Source organism: Babylonia areolata, chromosome 3 (assembly GCF_041734735.1).
Source record: "Babylonia areolata isolate BAREFJ2019XMU chromosome 3, ASM4173473v1, whole genome shotgun sequence".
Classification (NCBI taxonomy): Eukaryota; Metazoa; Mollusca; class Gastropoda; order Neogastropoda; family Buccinidae; genus Babylonia; species Babylonia areolata.
This window is the reverse complement of record NC_134878.1, coordinates 25,187,144-25,204,201: the sequence shown is the minus strand read 5'-3', so window position 1 is coordinate 25,204,201 and position 17,058 is coordinate 25,187,144. Positions and strand designations below refer to the sequence as shown.

The window sequence follows — 17,058 nt, the reverse complement described above, 5'->3', positions numbered from 1 at the left end:
CCTAGTTTGAGAGTCATAGTCCTTCACAAAAGACTAAGCTGTAAATGGTTTCCCATTGACAGGAGAAACCGTTGATAATACAGCTCTCACTTTGCTGTTGGCCCAAATGTAAACTTATGTCAGTCTTTGATATTAGCCGAGTGTTGGGCCAAAATTAGGTTTGCTTAAACCAGTAACATAAAAAAACACACAAAAAAACAAAACAAAAACAAAAACAAAAAAAAAACAAACAAAAAAACACACATGCTGTCAATGTCACTGTATACAGTATGATACTTGTATGTACCAGTGTACAGAGAAGTGATAACTTTTTTTTATCACTTTAGTTATGTAGCCGCGGTTATTTATGCATGCACTTTGTAGAACAAGTTTGTCAGTGAGAGTGGGTGCTTATCTATTTGTGTGTGTGTATGTGTGCATATGCACATGCATAGTGTATGTATGTATGTGTGTGTGTGTTGTCTGTGTGTATCTCTCTCTCTCTCTCTCTCTCTCTCTCTCTCTCTCTGTGTGTGTGTGTACTAAAAGCTTGTCACAATGACTACCAGTAAGTCAACATAATGTGATACCACTCAATCTTTCTGGATTAAGTACAAGATGTGTGGATCATGTTTAACCCTTAACAAAGAAAAAGTTTAAGTCTACTTTCATTTCGCTTTTGAATATTCTAAATGGCTTTGTCTTTCTGAGAGCAGAAGTAACTGCTATTGTACTGGCGTTTTTTTGTACTGCAGCTGTTTTTTGGTTTTGTTGTTGTTGTTGTTTTTTTGTTTTTTTAAGGGAAACAACCACAACTTATCTTAGCAATAGTACTTAAACTTTGAAGGATTGTTCCCCTTCCACATGAAACTTAAAATAAATGAAAAGAGATTGTCTTTGAGTTCATAATGTTCAATTTTAAGATTTGAAAACAGAGTATACAGTTTTAATTTTTCTGGCAGGATGTTGATAGAAGTAGAATGTAAGTTATTATTTAGGCAGAGCAAATTGTTGGTTAATGCTTTTTTTTTTTTTAGTGAATGTGGAAATAAAGAAGAAAAGTCTTTTATTCCAGGTTATCCAACAGATAAAAAATTGATCGAGTATAAGTTAAGAATACTACGTTCTCCTTTGACTGTGCATTTCTTTGCCTGTTATAAGTTTTGATTATATCCACTAATACTAATGCGTGTGCTTCATAAAAAACAGTCATGAGATCTGTTTTGAACTTGTAAACAAACCTTATTGGTATATCTTTGTTGTCTAATCATGGTGTTAAACTAAACGAGTAATGCAGAGAGAGAAAGACTAAAAGAGCGATATAGTTGCCTTTGTTGACTTTCTTTCGCATGATCAAATCCCAATCTGTTCTTAATATAATTTTTTATATATATATATATATATATGTCAACATATTCATGTTGACAGTGTTGTTTATTGTATGTTTCTAAAGGACTCTGTTTGCTAAAACTATGTGTATATATATATATATATAATCACTGGACCGATGATAACAGCACTCTCCAATGCTCTAATAAATTGACTTTTAATCTTTAAAACACACAACAACTGCGTACTATGCATGTGTGTAGATGTGCATATGATTTTATTATGAATGATAATCATGTCTTCGTGCAGGTTACAAATGGATGACTTTGACACTTGGGTGCTGTGATTGCATAATTTTTGTTTCTTCTTCTCTTTTTTTTTTTTTTTTTTTTTAAATAGAAAGAGCGACGTCGCAGCTTTGCCAAAGGCAAAACCCATGGCCGGGGTCACAAAGGTCAAGGTCAGCACATGACCTTGCCTCGCCTGGGATTTGAAGGGGGCAACACTCCATTCTACCTCATCGTGCCCAAGGAGCCGTATTACCAAAACCACCAGTGAGTTTCAGTTTTCTTTCTGTTTTTAGAAATTTTTTTTTATAGTTTTGTTTGACATCTTTTTTGTATTGTCATCGGAGTGAGTGTTGGTGGTCTTTATTCTTAGGGGTGCACCAGGTGGTGCTTATTCATGATGATGTTGATCCGGTAACATGGAAGGTGATTGTGAAAGTCGAGCACAGATGTGGTAGGGGATGGACAGACTTTGAGACAGATACAGATACTGTATCCATAATCCACCCATAACTCCACCCATAATCCACCAGGCAGAGTCAGGATTCGAACCCAGGACCCTCAGATTGAAAGTGCAGTGATTTAACCACAAGGCTGTTGCGCTCGTTGTGAAGACAGATTTGAGAAGTGAGTTAAGCGAAGAAGTCCTTGTTTCCAATTACGCATCCAGAAGTAACCTCAAATTTTTTTGCAGCTCCTCCTGCGGATAGTATGGAGGGTCTCTTTCAGTATAAATAGTATGTTGAAGTTTTTTGTTTTGTTCTGGAAGTTTCCTCTTTTCTATGGCTCGCTCTGTGTCTGGCCTTTTATTCCTTTTCTTGCAGTATAACCTCTTCCTTTCTTATTTTCTGCATTGCTGTTTCAGTTACTTTTGACTATTCCCAGAAATTGGAAGGTTTTGAATATTTTTTGGTGTGTCGTTTTGTGGACTTGAAGAAGATTGGGGGCTGTTACTAGTATATTGAGGTGTCTGTTAGCAATGGTTGGTTTTGCAACAACCCTCACCCCACCCCCCAAAAAAAGAAAGAAAGAAAAAAAAAAGGAAAATTGTATCCCTGTTATATAAAATTTTGTGTTTATGTATAAACTATAATGCTCTTATTCAGGCTAGTTGTTGTCTGGTGAAAAATTGACTGAGAACGGTGAACGTCAGAGGCATGCTCTAGGTTTATGTATGCATGAATGTGACTGTACTTCTGCCAGATTTTCTTTTCCAGTGGTGTGTGTGTGTTGTGTTTTTTTTTTAAGGTTATTTTGGATCAGTATTGACAGTTGTTGTTTTTTCAGCCCTGGTCAGTTGGGCAGTCACTAAGCACTTTCAGTTTCACTTTAAGTTTTAGACTCTGAAGGAGGCGTCACTGCATTCGGATCAATCCATATACACTGAATCACATCTGCTAGGCAGATGCCTGACCAGCAGCATTACCCAACACGCTTAGTCAGGCCTTGAGTGCATGCATACATATTTGTGTACCTATCAAAGTGGACAACATTCGCATTGCCATGGGTTCTTTCTTAGTGCGCCAAGTGCACGTTGCACATGGGACCCCGGTTTTATTGTCTTATCCAAATGTGTTGGTGGATGAGCATTTTATCCATTCTGCCACCTTGTGATGTGTTGGTGGATGAGCATTTTATCCATTCTGCCACCTTGTGATGTGTTGGCAGATGAGCATTTTATCCATTCTGCTACCTTGTGTTGTGTTGGCAGATGAGCATTTTATCCATTCTGCCACCTTGTGATGTGTTGGCGGATGAGCGTTTTATCCATACTGCCACCTTGTGATGTGTTGGCAGATGAGCATTTTATCCATTCTGCTACTTTGTGATGTGTTGGTGGATGAGCATTTCATCCATTCTGCCACCTTGTGATGTGTTGGTGGATGAGCATTTTATCCATTCTGCCACCTTGTGATGTGTTGGTGGATGAGCATTTTATCCATTCTGCCACCTTGTGATGTTTTGGCAGATGAGCATTTCATCCATTCTGCCACCTTGTGATGTGTTGGCGGATGAGCATTTTATCCATTTTGCCACCTTATGAATTGTATATCAGCGGGTTTTTTGTTTTGTTTTTTTTTTGTTGGTGAATCTTTCAGCCTACGCCGACAGTACCCTCCCCTATCGCTGCTTCAGCTGCAGCGCTTCATCGACCTGGGTCGCGTGGACCCATCACGACCCATCGACCTGACCCAGCTGTGCAACACGGGGCTGTACGAGGTGCGGGTGGACCAGAAGCACTTTGGTGTCCACCTGACTGAAGAGGTGAGACTGTGGACGGGTTTAAATAATTTTGAAAAACAAAAAAAAAACAAAAAAAAACCCATTTCATTTTATTAATTCTAAAATCCCTTTTGCCACCAAGTTTCTGTATGGAAAAAAACTCCCCAGCACCAAATATTTTAGGTACAGTGCTCTCAGTCGCAGGCTTCGAAACAACACAATGGACTTGCTCACTTTTAAATTGCTCTCAGTCAGGCTTCGGTTCATGTTGAAACAACAAAACAGACTTGTTCACTTTTAAACTGCTCTTGAGTCACAGGGTTCGGTTGACAAGGCCCTGTACTCTTGTGATATTACATCCTGGCGTCAGTCAGGCCTGAGAGTTACAGACACCTGCTGCATTGGGTCAAGGTATTCTAGGCAACACTCCCAGAGACAGCAACCATGCAGTGGATGGCCCCATCAACTGTGTGGTCCCAGCCATCCCCTTGTGAGCGCATAGCATGGTCAGCTGTGGGTAGGGCCTGGACACAGGCCAAAAATAACCTTAAATCTGATTGGGATCAAACCCACATCCTAAGTTGTCAGTTGGCAATGCTAACTACATCACTATGATGGCTGTGTCTTTTGTTGTGGTTGGTTTGGGTTTTTTAAGGGTTTTTTTTGTGGTTTTGTTAAAAAAAAATGATAGCACACAATAACATTTACATTAACTGGAGTAATGGGGAAAGAAAAAAAAGGAGAAGAAAAAGCAAACAAAACCCAAGCATTTCACAATTCAGACATAGGATGCATACATGTCAAAAGAAAATAAAACTTAAATGCCAAAAAAAAAAAAAAAAAAAAAAAAGAAAAAGAAAAGAAAAGACAAAAGAAGCACAAATATAAAATCCAACAACAGCCAAGCAAAAATAAATGAGCAAACAACTAATGAATATTTCACCAAAAGAGACAACCCTTCAGATTATTAAACATCATTTTGTGTCAGGATGTAATTGCGATAGTTCAAAGAAGGATTTTGAATGAAAACCTGATCGGGTAGCCACTTTAACCCTTTCACCGCCAGCCAATTTAGAGTGCAAAATTCACTTGTTCTATGAACACAGAAAATATGGCGTCTAAGAATAGCTGGGGATTACCCCTGCGATGTGTGGAAAATAAAAACCAACGAACCTTAAGAGCAGTAAGTTCATGGATAACAGACCCATGATCTAGTCACCTTTCTTTGACACGTGTCCTCTACCTAGCTTGTGCATAAATGTGAGTTTGGCGGTGAAAGGGTTAAAATCAAATGTCCAGGGCCCACAACAACTCACAGGGGAAGGGAGAAAAGAACATCCTGAATGAAGTATGGGATTCAACCCCGCACCCTCCGACTCTTTTTCTCATTTCCTTGGCCACGGTCGTGTTGCTACTCCAGGCCAAGGCTCTGTACTCTTGTAATATAACAGTCAGGCCTGAGAGTTACAGACACCTGCTGCATTGGGTCAGGAAACTCAAGCAACACTCTCAAAGACAGCAACTGTGAAGTGGATGGCCCATCAGCTGTGTGGTCCCAGTCTTGCCACTTGAGCTCACAGCACACTCAGCTGTGGGTAGGGGCTGGACATGGGCCAAAAACCCCAACAACCCTAAATCTGATTGGGGTCAAATCCACGTCCTCCAAGTTGTCAGTTGGCAATGCTTACCACTTTGCTATGGCGGCTGTTTTTTTGTTTTGTTTTGCTTTTTTGTTTTTTGTTAAAAGTCAAGCATCCAGACCCCACAACTTGAGGTGTAGCGGAGAGGAGGAGGGAGAAAATTCTTATGGAGTGTGGGATTTGATCCCACCCCCTTCCCTTGCCACTGCCACGTTTCACTCCAGGCCCCCTCCCCCCCACACACCTCCATCTGCCCCACCCACCCTGCACCCACCCACCCCCATGCTGTGGTTTTCAGGGGGTGGACATCTTCGCGGCCAAGGTGAACCTGGAAGTGCAGTGGACCTCGGAGCTGGTGATCGCGGCCGTGGAGCGCAACGGGGGCACCATTACCACCCGCTACTTCGACCCGCGCAGCCTGCACGCTGTGGTCAGCCCCCTGACCTTCTTCGCCCGTAGCACGGCCATCCCCCGCTGCCGCCTGCCCCCCGAGGACGCCATGGCCTTCTACAGCAGCGCCGCCACACGGGGATACCTGGCCGGGGAGGAGGAGGTGGACGCTGAGCGCCAGAAGCTGGCTCAGAAGTACGGCTACGTGCTGCCGGACCTGGCCTCGGACCCGGCAGGGCCCATGCTGCGCATGCGCAAGGACCCCGGGCAGCTGTTCTACGGGCTGCAGCCTGGGTGGGTGGTGAACTTGAAGGACAAGGTGGTGCTGAAACCCACGTCTCCGGAGCATTTGGAGCTGTATTCCGTGTGAGGTGGTGTTTTTTGTTGTTGTTTTTTTTTAGGGGTGGGGGAAGGTTGTTGGGTTTTTTGTGGATTTTTTTTTTTTGTAGCACTTTTCTGACCAGGCATGGACAGTTTCTTTCTTGGTCCAGCAAAATATCCAGCTGAGAGAATTGCCGGTGGTGACAACCACTTTTGGTTTATGACTGTCGCCATCACAACGGACGAAAGTGGGAGTTAGTCATGCCAGAATGTCTGGAAAAAAAAAATCAGATCAAAGAAAACAACTTAGAACTTCCTGTGAATGCGTGTTTAGAATTGTTGCCATCGCAACAGATGACAGTAGGAGTTAGTCATGCCAGAATGTCAGATCAAAGAAAACAACTCTGAACTGCCTGTGAATGCAGTGTTTGAAGACATTGTTTGGCATTACAGCAAAATAAGTTTTTTTTACTCTGCTCAACCTGTTGCGTTGACTGCTTCAGTCAAGATTGCTTTGTCCAAGGTCAGTAACTCAGCGGATTTTGCTTGGTCAGAAATGTGTTCAAAATGACAAGTCTGTGTGTGTCCGGATTTTTGGGAGGTTTGTATGTGTGTGTGTGTGCGTGTTTGGTTGTTTTTTTTGTTTGTTTTTTTCAGGTGTTATATAGTCTGAAGGTGTGTTTCCATGTTATGGGAAAACTTTTATTTATTTATTTTATTTATTATTATTATTATTATTATTATTATTTTTATTTTTATTTTTTTTTGGCTGTCACTTGACATATTTGAAAGATATAGACTAAGACAGATGATTTTAAGAAGTAAAATGTGTGACGCGTCTGGAATAACAACAGTATAATAATACTAATACTAATAATCAGACGATGAGGAAGGACAATAAACGGCCCTGCCTACCAAAGGAAACGGTCATGCTGTCTGTTGATTTCTCCCCAAGAATACACAGACAGACAGACAGACACACAGATTGAGACCCACACATATAGACAGAAGCCAGTGTGAGAGATGGGGCATTGAGAGAGAGAGAGAGAGATGGTTGAGGAAAAGGGAGAGAGACAACACACACACATGCTTTATATATATATATATATATATATATATATATATATTAGTCTTTGTGCATGCACTCATTCACACATAATGTATGTAATGTGTCAGACAAAAAAAAAAGACTTGACCATTTTCAAATTTTGCTTTTCCCACCCACTTTGCTGTCACAAAGTAACATGTCAGTTAATTTAAGAGAGTGCACATTGTCCCGTGTGATTCAGTTCATGTGAATTGAAAAGCAGGAGCGTGAAAAATGTTTGAAGAAATATTGAGTAAGTGGATTATGGGAAAAGTCTGCATGAACTTTGTCACTCAATCCTGTGTTATGTCTGTTGCCTTGAATAACATAGGAATTAAAAAAAAAAAGAAAAGAAACGAAAACAAAAACAGAAGAAAGACTTATTTGGTTGAATATCCATGCATGAATGTGTTTGTGCATGTGTGAAGCGTGAGTGGTTGTGGTGGTGTGGTTGTAGTTGTTTTTTTTTTGTGTGTGTGTGTACATTTGTGTGTGTGTGTGTGTGTGTGTGTGTGTGTTGTCTCTCTCCCCTCTCATCAACCATCTCTCTTTTTTTCACTACTCTCTCCCCTCCCTCCTCCTTATCTCTGTTTTTTTTTTCTCTCTCTCTCTCTCTCTCCCTCTCTCAGTCCCCCATCTCTCAGATGCGCGCACACACACACACACACACATACGCGCGCACACAACACACACACACACACACACACACACACACACACACAACTACCTCACCACTACTGTTGACTTTAAAACTTCAAAGCACAGTGCACCAGAAACAGACTTTGTAATCGGTGCATTTGCAGTTTTCACTCCCCCAACTCCCCCATAACAAAGACACCATAGGAGAGGAATATGGAGGTGGTGATAAGGGGGTGGGGGTGGTAGGACTAAAAAGTCCACAGTAGGAACACAACCAACACAGGAGCATCCCATAAAACAGATGGTGGTGTGTTCTGTATATTAATAAACAAACATAACTTCATTTCCAAGCTAAAAGGAGAATAGAAAAGGCCTGCGCAGTGCAAGCGTGGTTATTTGCTTGAGCACGACTCGCTCAAAAACTGCAAAATACAACAAGAACAGAAAACAAAAAAAAACAACAGCAAACAAAAAACCCCTGTTTGCTGAACATATTTTATTTCTTATGTGCTCATTAGCTGCAACTGACACGTTCACTCATATATATATATACAAGTTTTTGTTGTTGTTTTTCTACATGTATGACTGCTTTTGCTGGGCCATGTAGGCAGCCATAACTCGTTTTCAGGAGTGTTGTTACCACCGAGCATTGCCATAGGTTACAGGATTTTTATTTTTATTTTATTTTATTTATTTTAACGTGTGGTTTGATTTTCTGCGTGCGGTACACACACGTGCGAAAGTGGCTTCAGGCACAAGCAGGTGTAATTATTTCCTTACTGGGGTTACTGGGGAAAGAAATTGAATAGTGCTGCACATTGCTTCCTGTGTTTGTAGAAGAATAACTTGTGTTGGGGGGGAAAAAGAAATATGAAGTTGCTTTATTAAATAATCATCATATTTGGGTGAAATTTGAGAAAAACAAAACAAAACAAACAAAAGAATAAAGAGTCATGTGATAATTACTTAATCCAACTGAGAATTGATGTGGGAAAAAAATGAAGACACACTTTGATATGATCTTGGCCCTTGACCTCTAACTTTACAACACATTTAATTATGTTCTGGCCAAAACAAAATCATTATTTATTGTGCTGTGCCTGTGACCAGTCACAATACCAAGTTTGATTAAAATGGGAAAAGTATGCATGGTCTCTGCCAAGCTTTTTTTTTTCTTTATTTTTCCACAAGTGATGATGACACTGGCCTTTGATCAAAAGTCTTATTCGTACCACGTTTAATACCTACGCCACTTGCAGTAGCAAATACCAACGTTGCAACACACACACACACACACACACACACAGTGTCATTACATGGACTGACTTTGTTCACACACATACACACACAGTGTCATTACATAGACTGACTTTGTTTACACAAGCGTGTCAAAATTTTTACAGCTCGTGTAAAAGGAATGAGTGCGTTTGACGTCATCAAAGGGTTATATTAATGCGTCATTCATCATAGCAGGCTTTTGAGGAGAGAGGCAATATTGTGTGAAAGTGTGTACAGTTGTACACACAGACACGTTTACGACGAACGTGAGGGGAAAAGTGTGTGTTGAGCATTAATTAATGTGTGTGTACACGTGTGTATGTGTGTGTGTGTGTGTGTGTGTGTGTGTGTGTGTGTACATGCGCGCGTGCGTGTATTTATGTGTGTGTGTGTGTGTGTGTGTGTGTGTGTGTGTGTGTGTGCTCTTTGTGTGTGTGTTGCTGTTTGTCTGTATCTCTATCTGTCTCTCTTTCTCTTTCTCTCTGTCTCTCTATGTGTCTGTCTCGGTTTCTGTCTCCCCCCCTCTCCCTCATCCCCAATCTCTCTCTTTCCTCTCTCCATTTCTCTCTCCCTCCCTCTCTCACTCTCCCTCACTCCATCTCTCTCTCTCCCTCCCTCTCTCACTCTCCCTCACTCCCTCTCTCGCTCTCACTCTCCCTCCCTCCCTCTCTCCCTCCTTCTCTCACTCTCTCTCCGTCCCTCTCTCCCTCTTCCTCCCTCCCTCTCTCACTCTCGCTCCCTCCCTCACTCTCCCTCCCTCACTCACTCTTCCTCCCTCTATACTCTCCCTCCCTCCCTCTCTCCCTCTCCCTCACTCCCTTATACCCGTACTCCCCTACTCTTCCTCTCTCTCCATCCCTTCTCTGTCTGTCTGTCTGTTTGTCTGTCTCTCCCTCCCTCTCTCACTCTCCCTCTCCCTCCCTCACTCTCACTCTCCCTCACTCCCTTATACCCGTACTCCTCCCCTGCTCTTCCCCTCTCTCCATCCCTTCTCTGTCTGTCTGTCTGTCTGTCTGTCTGTCTCTCCCTCCCTCTCTCACTCTCCCTCCCTCACTCTCACTCTCCCTCCCTCACTCTCACTCTCCCTCACTCCCTTATACCCGTACTCCTCCCCTGCTCTTCCCCTCTCTCCATCCCTTCTCTGTCTGTCTGTCTGTCTCTCCCTCCCTCTCTCACTCTCCCTCCCTCACTCTCACTCTCCCTCCCTCACTCTCACTCTCCCTCACTCCCTTATACCCGTACTCCTCCCCTGCTCTTCCCCTCTCTCCATCCCTTCTCTGTCTGTTTGTCTGTCTGTCTGTCTGTCTCTCCCTCCCTCTCTCACTCTCCCTCCCTCACTCTCACTCTCCCTCCCTCACTCTCACTCTCCCTCACTCCCTTATACCCGTACTCCTCCCCTGCTCTTCCCCTCTCTCCATCCCTTCTCTGTCTGTCTGTCTGTCTGTCTCTCCCTCTCCCCCCCCTCTCTCCCTTTCTCACTCTCCCTCACTCCCTCTCTCACTATCTCTCCCTCACTCTCCCTCCCTCCTTCTCTCACTCTCCCTCCATCCCTCTCTCACTCTCTCTCACTATCCCTCCCTCACTCTCCCTCCCTCTCTCACTATCCCTCCCTCACTTTCCCTCCCTCCCTCTCCCTCCCTCCCTCTCTCACTCTCCCTCACTCCCTTATACCCGTACTCCTCCCCTGCTCTTCCCCTCTCTCCATCCCTTCTCTGTCTGTCTGTCTGTCTGTCTGTCTGTCTCTCCCTCCCTCTCTCACTCTCCCTCCCTCACTCTCACTCTCCCTCCCTCTCTCACTCTCCCTCACTCCCTTATACCCGTACTCCTCCCCTGCTCTTCCCCTCTCTCCATCCCTTCTCTGTCTGTTTGTCTGTCTGTCTGTCTGTCTCTCTCTCTCTCTTTATTTTTTGAGAAAAAAAAATCTTCATCAGGTCCTTGAATTGTTAAGTGAAAAGAAGGAACCAGCGGTAAGATAAGAATAAGATAAGAAAGTGGGAAGCGAAGGGGTTAAGAGCGAGTGAGCGAGCATGATTTGTGTGTGTGTGTGTGTGTGTGTGTGTGTGTGTGTGTGTGTGTGTGTGTGTGTGTTCTTTCTTGTCATTTCCACACTTCTGGTCACAGAAAAAGAAAGAAAAGAGGATACTTTTTTTGTTGTTGTTGTTGTCTTAAACGATCCTCACAATCGTTCCTTGGGCATGGAAGCTTCGATCGTTCTTAAAGGAGTAGTTCGCAGGCAACAGCCTAGCCATTGCATTAACCAGTTAAAGATCTACGTCGACGTGTGCGTGAAGTTACAGAAATTTGATATACGCACTGATGTGGTACATCATTCGAGTTGGCCATTTCATCATGTCATGTTTCAATTATCGTATTTTAAGAAAACGAAACACGCAGATGTGGCTTTCCAGAGAACGTTCGCCAAAACCAACGCACGCACGCACGCACGCACGCAAGCATGCGTTCATGCAGTGACGTAGCCTACATATGTACACACGCATGGCACGCACGCACACACACTCACACATACACACACACGGTGAAATAATCATATAGTATCTATCTATCTATATATCAAACGTATAAACGTACACACACACACACACACACACACACACACACACACACACACACACATGCATGCACATTCTCTCTCTCTCTAGGCCAGCAGCGTTACCCAACGTTCTACACACACACACACACACACACACACACACACACATGCATGCACATTCTCTCTCTCTCTCTCTAGGCCCTGACCAGCAGCGTTACCCAACGTTCTACACACACACACACACACACACACACACACACACACATACTGACACCAGGTCACACACAAACGCACGCTCACACACACACACTGACACCAGGTCACACACAAACGCACGCTCACACACACACTGACACCAGATCACACACAAACATACGCTCACACACACACACTGACACCAGGTCACGCACAAACACACGCTCACACACACATGCACAGTCTCCTCTCTCTTTCTCTCTCTCTCTCTCTATCTGACAGCCCCCCCCTCCCACCACCACCACCACCCACACACACACACAACAAAGAGAGAGAGAGAGAGAGAGAGAGAGAGAATTCTTTATTGTTTATTTTCGAGGATAATAGATAAACACTGGCGCGCTTTTTTTACATCCAGTCCCCGCCCTGAAACAGGGTCTACACTACACAATACTACACTAAGAGAGAGAGAGAGAGAGAGAGAGAGACAGAGACAGAGACAGAGAGCACAAAGAAATGCCTGTGAATTGAAAACTTTCAACACGATATGAGCAAAGAAGGATGGTCCGGTGGAAATCTGGGAGGTGAGCAAGGGTGGGGGTGGGGGTGTGGGTGTGGGTGTGGGAGTGGGGGGGACGAATGATGAATGAAGAGTTATTGAGCTGTCGATCCTCTCTCGTCTGCCGCTGATGATGATGATGAAGAATCATGAGAGAGGGCTGGAGGGGGCGCGCGGGGGGGTGGTGGTGGTGGTGGAGGAAGAGATAGATAGGTAGCGACAGAAAGAGAGAGAACACTGAACACTGAAATGTTTAAGGTCATCAGGTGAAAAGCTCTGGTGACATAGAAAGAGAGAGTGGACAGGAAAGAGAGAGAGATGGGGAAAGAGAGAGAGGGGGGGAGAGAGAGGGAAAGAGAGAGAGAGAGAGGGTATGGGGGAGATATACGGAAAGATAGAGAGAGAGGGGGAGAGAGAGGGAAAGAGAGAGAGAGGGGGGAGAGAGAGGGAAAGAGAGAGAGGGGGAGAGAGAGGGAAAGAGAGAGGGGGGAGAGGGAAAGAGAGAGAGAGGGGGGAGAGAGAAGGAAAGAGAGGGGGGAGAGAGGGAAAGAGAGAGAGAGGGGGGAGAGAGAGGGAAAGAGAGAGAGAGGGGGAGAGAGAGGGAAAGAGAGAGAGAGGGGGGAGAGAGAGAGGGAAAGAGAGAGAGAGGGGGAGAGAGAAGGAAAGAGAGAGAGAGAGAGGGGGGGAGAGAGAGGGAAAGAGAGAGAGAGGGGGGCGGAGAGAGAGGGAAAGAGAGAGAGAGAGGGGGGGGGAGAGAGAGGGAAAGAGAGGGGGGGCGGAGAGAGAGGGAAAGAGAGAGAAAGAGAGGGGGGAGAGAGAGGGAAAGAGAGAGAGGGGGGGCGGAGAGAGAGGGAAAGAGAGAGAAAGAGAGGGGGGAGAGAGAGGGAAAGAGAGGGGGGAGAGAGAGGGAGAGAGAGAGAGAGGGGGAGAGAGAGGGAAAGAGAGAGAGAGGGGGGAGAGAGAGGGAAAGAGAGGGAGAGAGGGAGAGAGAGAGAGAGGGGGAGAGAGAGGGAAAGAGAGAGAGAGAGGGGGGAGAGAGAGGGAAAGAGAGAGAGGGGGCGGAGAGAGAGGGAAAGAGAGAGAGAGAGGGGGAGAGAGAGGGAAAGAGAGAGAGAGGGGGGCGGAGAGAGAGGGAAAGAGAAAGAGAGAGAGGGGGGAGAGAGAGGGAAAGAGAGAGAGAGGGGGGGCGGAGTGAGAGGGAAAGAGAGAGAGAGAGAGAGGGGGGGGAGAGAGAGGGAAAGAGAGAGAGAGAGAGAGAGGGAAAGAGAGAGAGAGAGAGAGAGAGAGAGAGAGAGGGGGAGAGTGAAGGAATGAGGGACGTAGGGAGGGAGGGAGAGGGTATCGGAAAGAGAGAGAGAGAGGCTGGAAAAGTGAGGGGCAGAGAAAGAGAGAGTGCAAGACATATAGGTCATATACATCTGTAAAATTTGATTTGCAGACATCAGTCAGAAAAAAAAAATCGATAAGAACAACAACAACAACAAATAACAATAACAAAACATCTGCACGACGACAATTCAACCTGCAGTAAACATTAAAATTCTCCCTTTCACATCCAGTCAATTCAGAAGAGCAAAATTCCCTTGTACTTTTTAACACAGAGAACATGGGCTCTTAAGAATAGCTGGGGATTCCTCAGCCCCGCCCCCCTCCCCACCCGCCCCCTGTGATGTGTAGAAAAATATGGCCTGTCCTACCACCTAACATAAAGAGCACTAGGTTCATGGATAACAGACCCATGATCTGGTCACCCTTCAGTGACATGGATCCTCTCTACCTAGCTGATCTGGTCACCCTTCAGTGACATGGATCCTCTCTACCTAGCTGATCTGGTCACCCTTCAGTGACATGGATCCTCTCTACCTAGCTGATCTGGTCACCCTTCAGTGACATGGATCCTCTCTACCTAGCTGATCTGGTCACCCTTCAGTGACATGGATCCTCTCTACCTAGCTGCTGCATAAATGCCTGTATGTGGAATTCACCCCCAGTCTCCTTAGTCGCCGCCCATCAACAGAATGATGCGAGCTGTGAAGCAAATGACGGGCGCAACAGCCAAGTGGTTAAAGCGTCGGTCGGACTTTCAATCTGAGGGTCCCGGGTTCGAATCTCGGTAACGGCAGCCTGGTGGGGGAAAAAAAAAGGGTGGAGATTTTACCGGTCTCCCAGGCCAACATTATGTGCAGATCTGCTTAGTGCCTGAACCCCCTTCGTGTGTGTATACACGCATGCAGAAGATCAAATACGCACGTTAAAGATCCTGTAATCCATGTCAGCGTTCGTTGGGTTTTGTGGAAACAAGAAGATACTCCAGCATGCACACCCCCGAAAACGGAGTATGGCTGCCAACATGGAGCGCGGGAGGGCGGGGGGTAAAAACGGTCATACACGTAAAAGCCCATTCATGTGCATACGAGTGAACGTGGGAGTTGGAGCCCACGAACGAAGAACCAGCAGCAAATGACTGGTCACCAGCACAGCTTGGCACGAACTGTGCACGCTCGACCGTAATTCATTCAGGGAGCCCCACCCCCCTCCCCGTCCCCCTCCGCCGCCCCCTCCTCTCCCCCTTTTGCCCCCCCCCCCCCACACCCACACCCCCTCCCAGCACACAGGGCAAACTCGGACTGACCAGACCTCACCTTGCAGCTAAGTCACTTCTCATCAGTCAAGTCTCTTCTCATTTTTCTCAGCAGTCTCGGTTCGCTGGACTTGACTGATGTGTCAGTGGGGCGCCTGGAGCGGTTACACTGTAACTGGGCACCGTTATGTTTGCTGTGTGTGTGTGTGTGTGTGTGTGTGTGTGTGTGTGTGCGCGCGCGCTCGCGTCCTTGTGTTTGTGAGTGTGTGTGTTTGGGGAGTGCGTGCGTGCGTGCGTGCGTGCGCGCGTGTGTGGTGTGGTGTGGTGTGGTGTGGTGTGGTGTGTGTGTGTGTGTGTGTGTGCGCGCATGCGCTCGCATCCTTGTGTGTGTGTGTGTGTGTGTGTGTGTGTGTGTGTGTGTGTGTGTGTGTGTGCCTGTATGTGTGTATGAGCGTACGTACGTATGTGCGCGCGTATGCTTGTGTGCGTGCATGAGAGAGAGACAGACAGACAGAGAGACAGACAGACAGAGCGAGTGGCGTATGTGTGTGTGTGTGTGTGTGTTGGGGGGCGGACGGGGGGGCGGGGGGCGGGGGTTGGGGGGTGGGGGGTGTGAAGGAAAAGGTCAACACAGACACATTAGGCAGAGAGATTATTAATTAACAACTTCGAAGAGAAAGAAGAAGTGTACTTCGATCCGAGCCACTCGACTGAGGAAACTGGACTAGTGACATTGGGTGTGTTTGATAAGTAAGTTGTTGACCTGCCGCTGTGTGATTGTTTCCTTCGCTGCTGTTGCTGCTGATGGTGTTGTTGATTTTGTTGTTATTATTGGTGTTGTAGTTGTTGCTTTTGTTGTTGTTGTTGTTGCTGGGATTTTTTTTTCTCTTTTTTTTTGCTGCTGTTGTTCTTGTCACTGTTTTTGTTGTTTTTGTTGTTGTTGCTGCTGTTGTTGTTGTTGTTGTTGTTAATGTTTTTGTTGCTGCTGACGTTGTTGCCTTTGCTGCTATTTTTTTTGTGTGGATATGGTAGTGGTGGTAGTAGCGATAAACATTGAGCCTTAAAAAAAAAAGAAGAAAAAAAAGACGAAGATAAATCCGGGTGCAGCGTTCTTGCTCAGTTTGTGTCTGCAACAGTTTGTTGTTGTTTTATTTTGTAAAGAAAATGCGAGTCTTAAAAAGAAAAAAAAAAGAAGAAAAAAAAGACGAAGATAAATCCGGGTGCAGCGTTCTTGCTCAGTTTGTGTCTGTAACAATTTGTTGTTGTTTTATTTTGTAAAGAAAATGCGAGTCTTTAATAAAATATAAAAAAAACACCAAAAAACCCTCAGGACTATCCCATTGGCCCAGACAGTTAGCACACGAACTGGAACTATGATCCCGAGGCAGCCGCCCTGTCGTTGGGCAACGAGAATCCTTAATAAACCACGTTGCCTATAAATCCCGTGTAATGCCCTTTCACACGCAGAAACAGCGACAGAAAATGGACAGGGATAACTTGCAGAAGACAATCTCTCTCTTTCTATGTCTCTCTGTCTGTCTGTCTCAATACATACATACATATATATATATCTATATATATCTATATATATATCTATCTACATCCCCCATATGTATATATGTGTGTATGTATCTCTCTCTCTCTCTCATATATATATATATATACATATATATATATGACGGGGTGGGGGGTGGGGATTCTGATAACTGAAAGAGCCCCCAGAATCCCAAAAGATTGAGGGAAGAAAAGACTGCTTATCATTAAGACATTTCCTGGAATTTGTCTTTAAAGGAATCTTGGAATACACTCAGGGACACAGGGAGGGAGAGGGGAAAGGAAGAGACGACACTGACACTGACACTGACACTGACACCGACACTGATTTTATTGCCATTGGCAAAGATACCCTTTTTGGCAAAGGGGGTTACAAAACATAGTGTCTATAAGCATTGACCAAAATTGTTTTGGCTGAAATAGAAACACGTATCCAAAAAGACAA

General features: G+C 45.0%; 1 protein-coding gene across 1 annotated transcript in view; it reads left to right on the top strand.

The window, feature by feature from the left end:
* Positions 1-7,624, top strand: part of LOC143280523 (large ribosomal subunit protein uL15m-like) — an 8,891-nt gene extending 1,267 nt beyond the window's left edge. Inside the window, exons 2-4 of the mRNA XM_076585202.1 lie at positions 1,708-1,862; positions 3,695-3,860; positions 5,757-7,624. Coding sequence (XP_076441317.1) covers positions 1,708-1,862; positions 3,695-3,860; positions 5,757-6,218 — 783 coding nt within the window. The 3' untranslated portion in view covers positions 6,219-7,624. The remainder of the gene's footprint in view (positions 1-1,707; positions 1,863-3,694; positions 3,861-5,756) is intronic.
* The last annotated feature ends 9,434 nt before the right edge of the window (positions 7,625-17,058 follow it).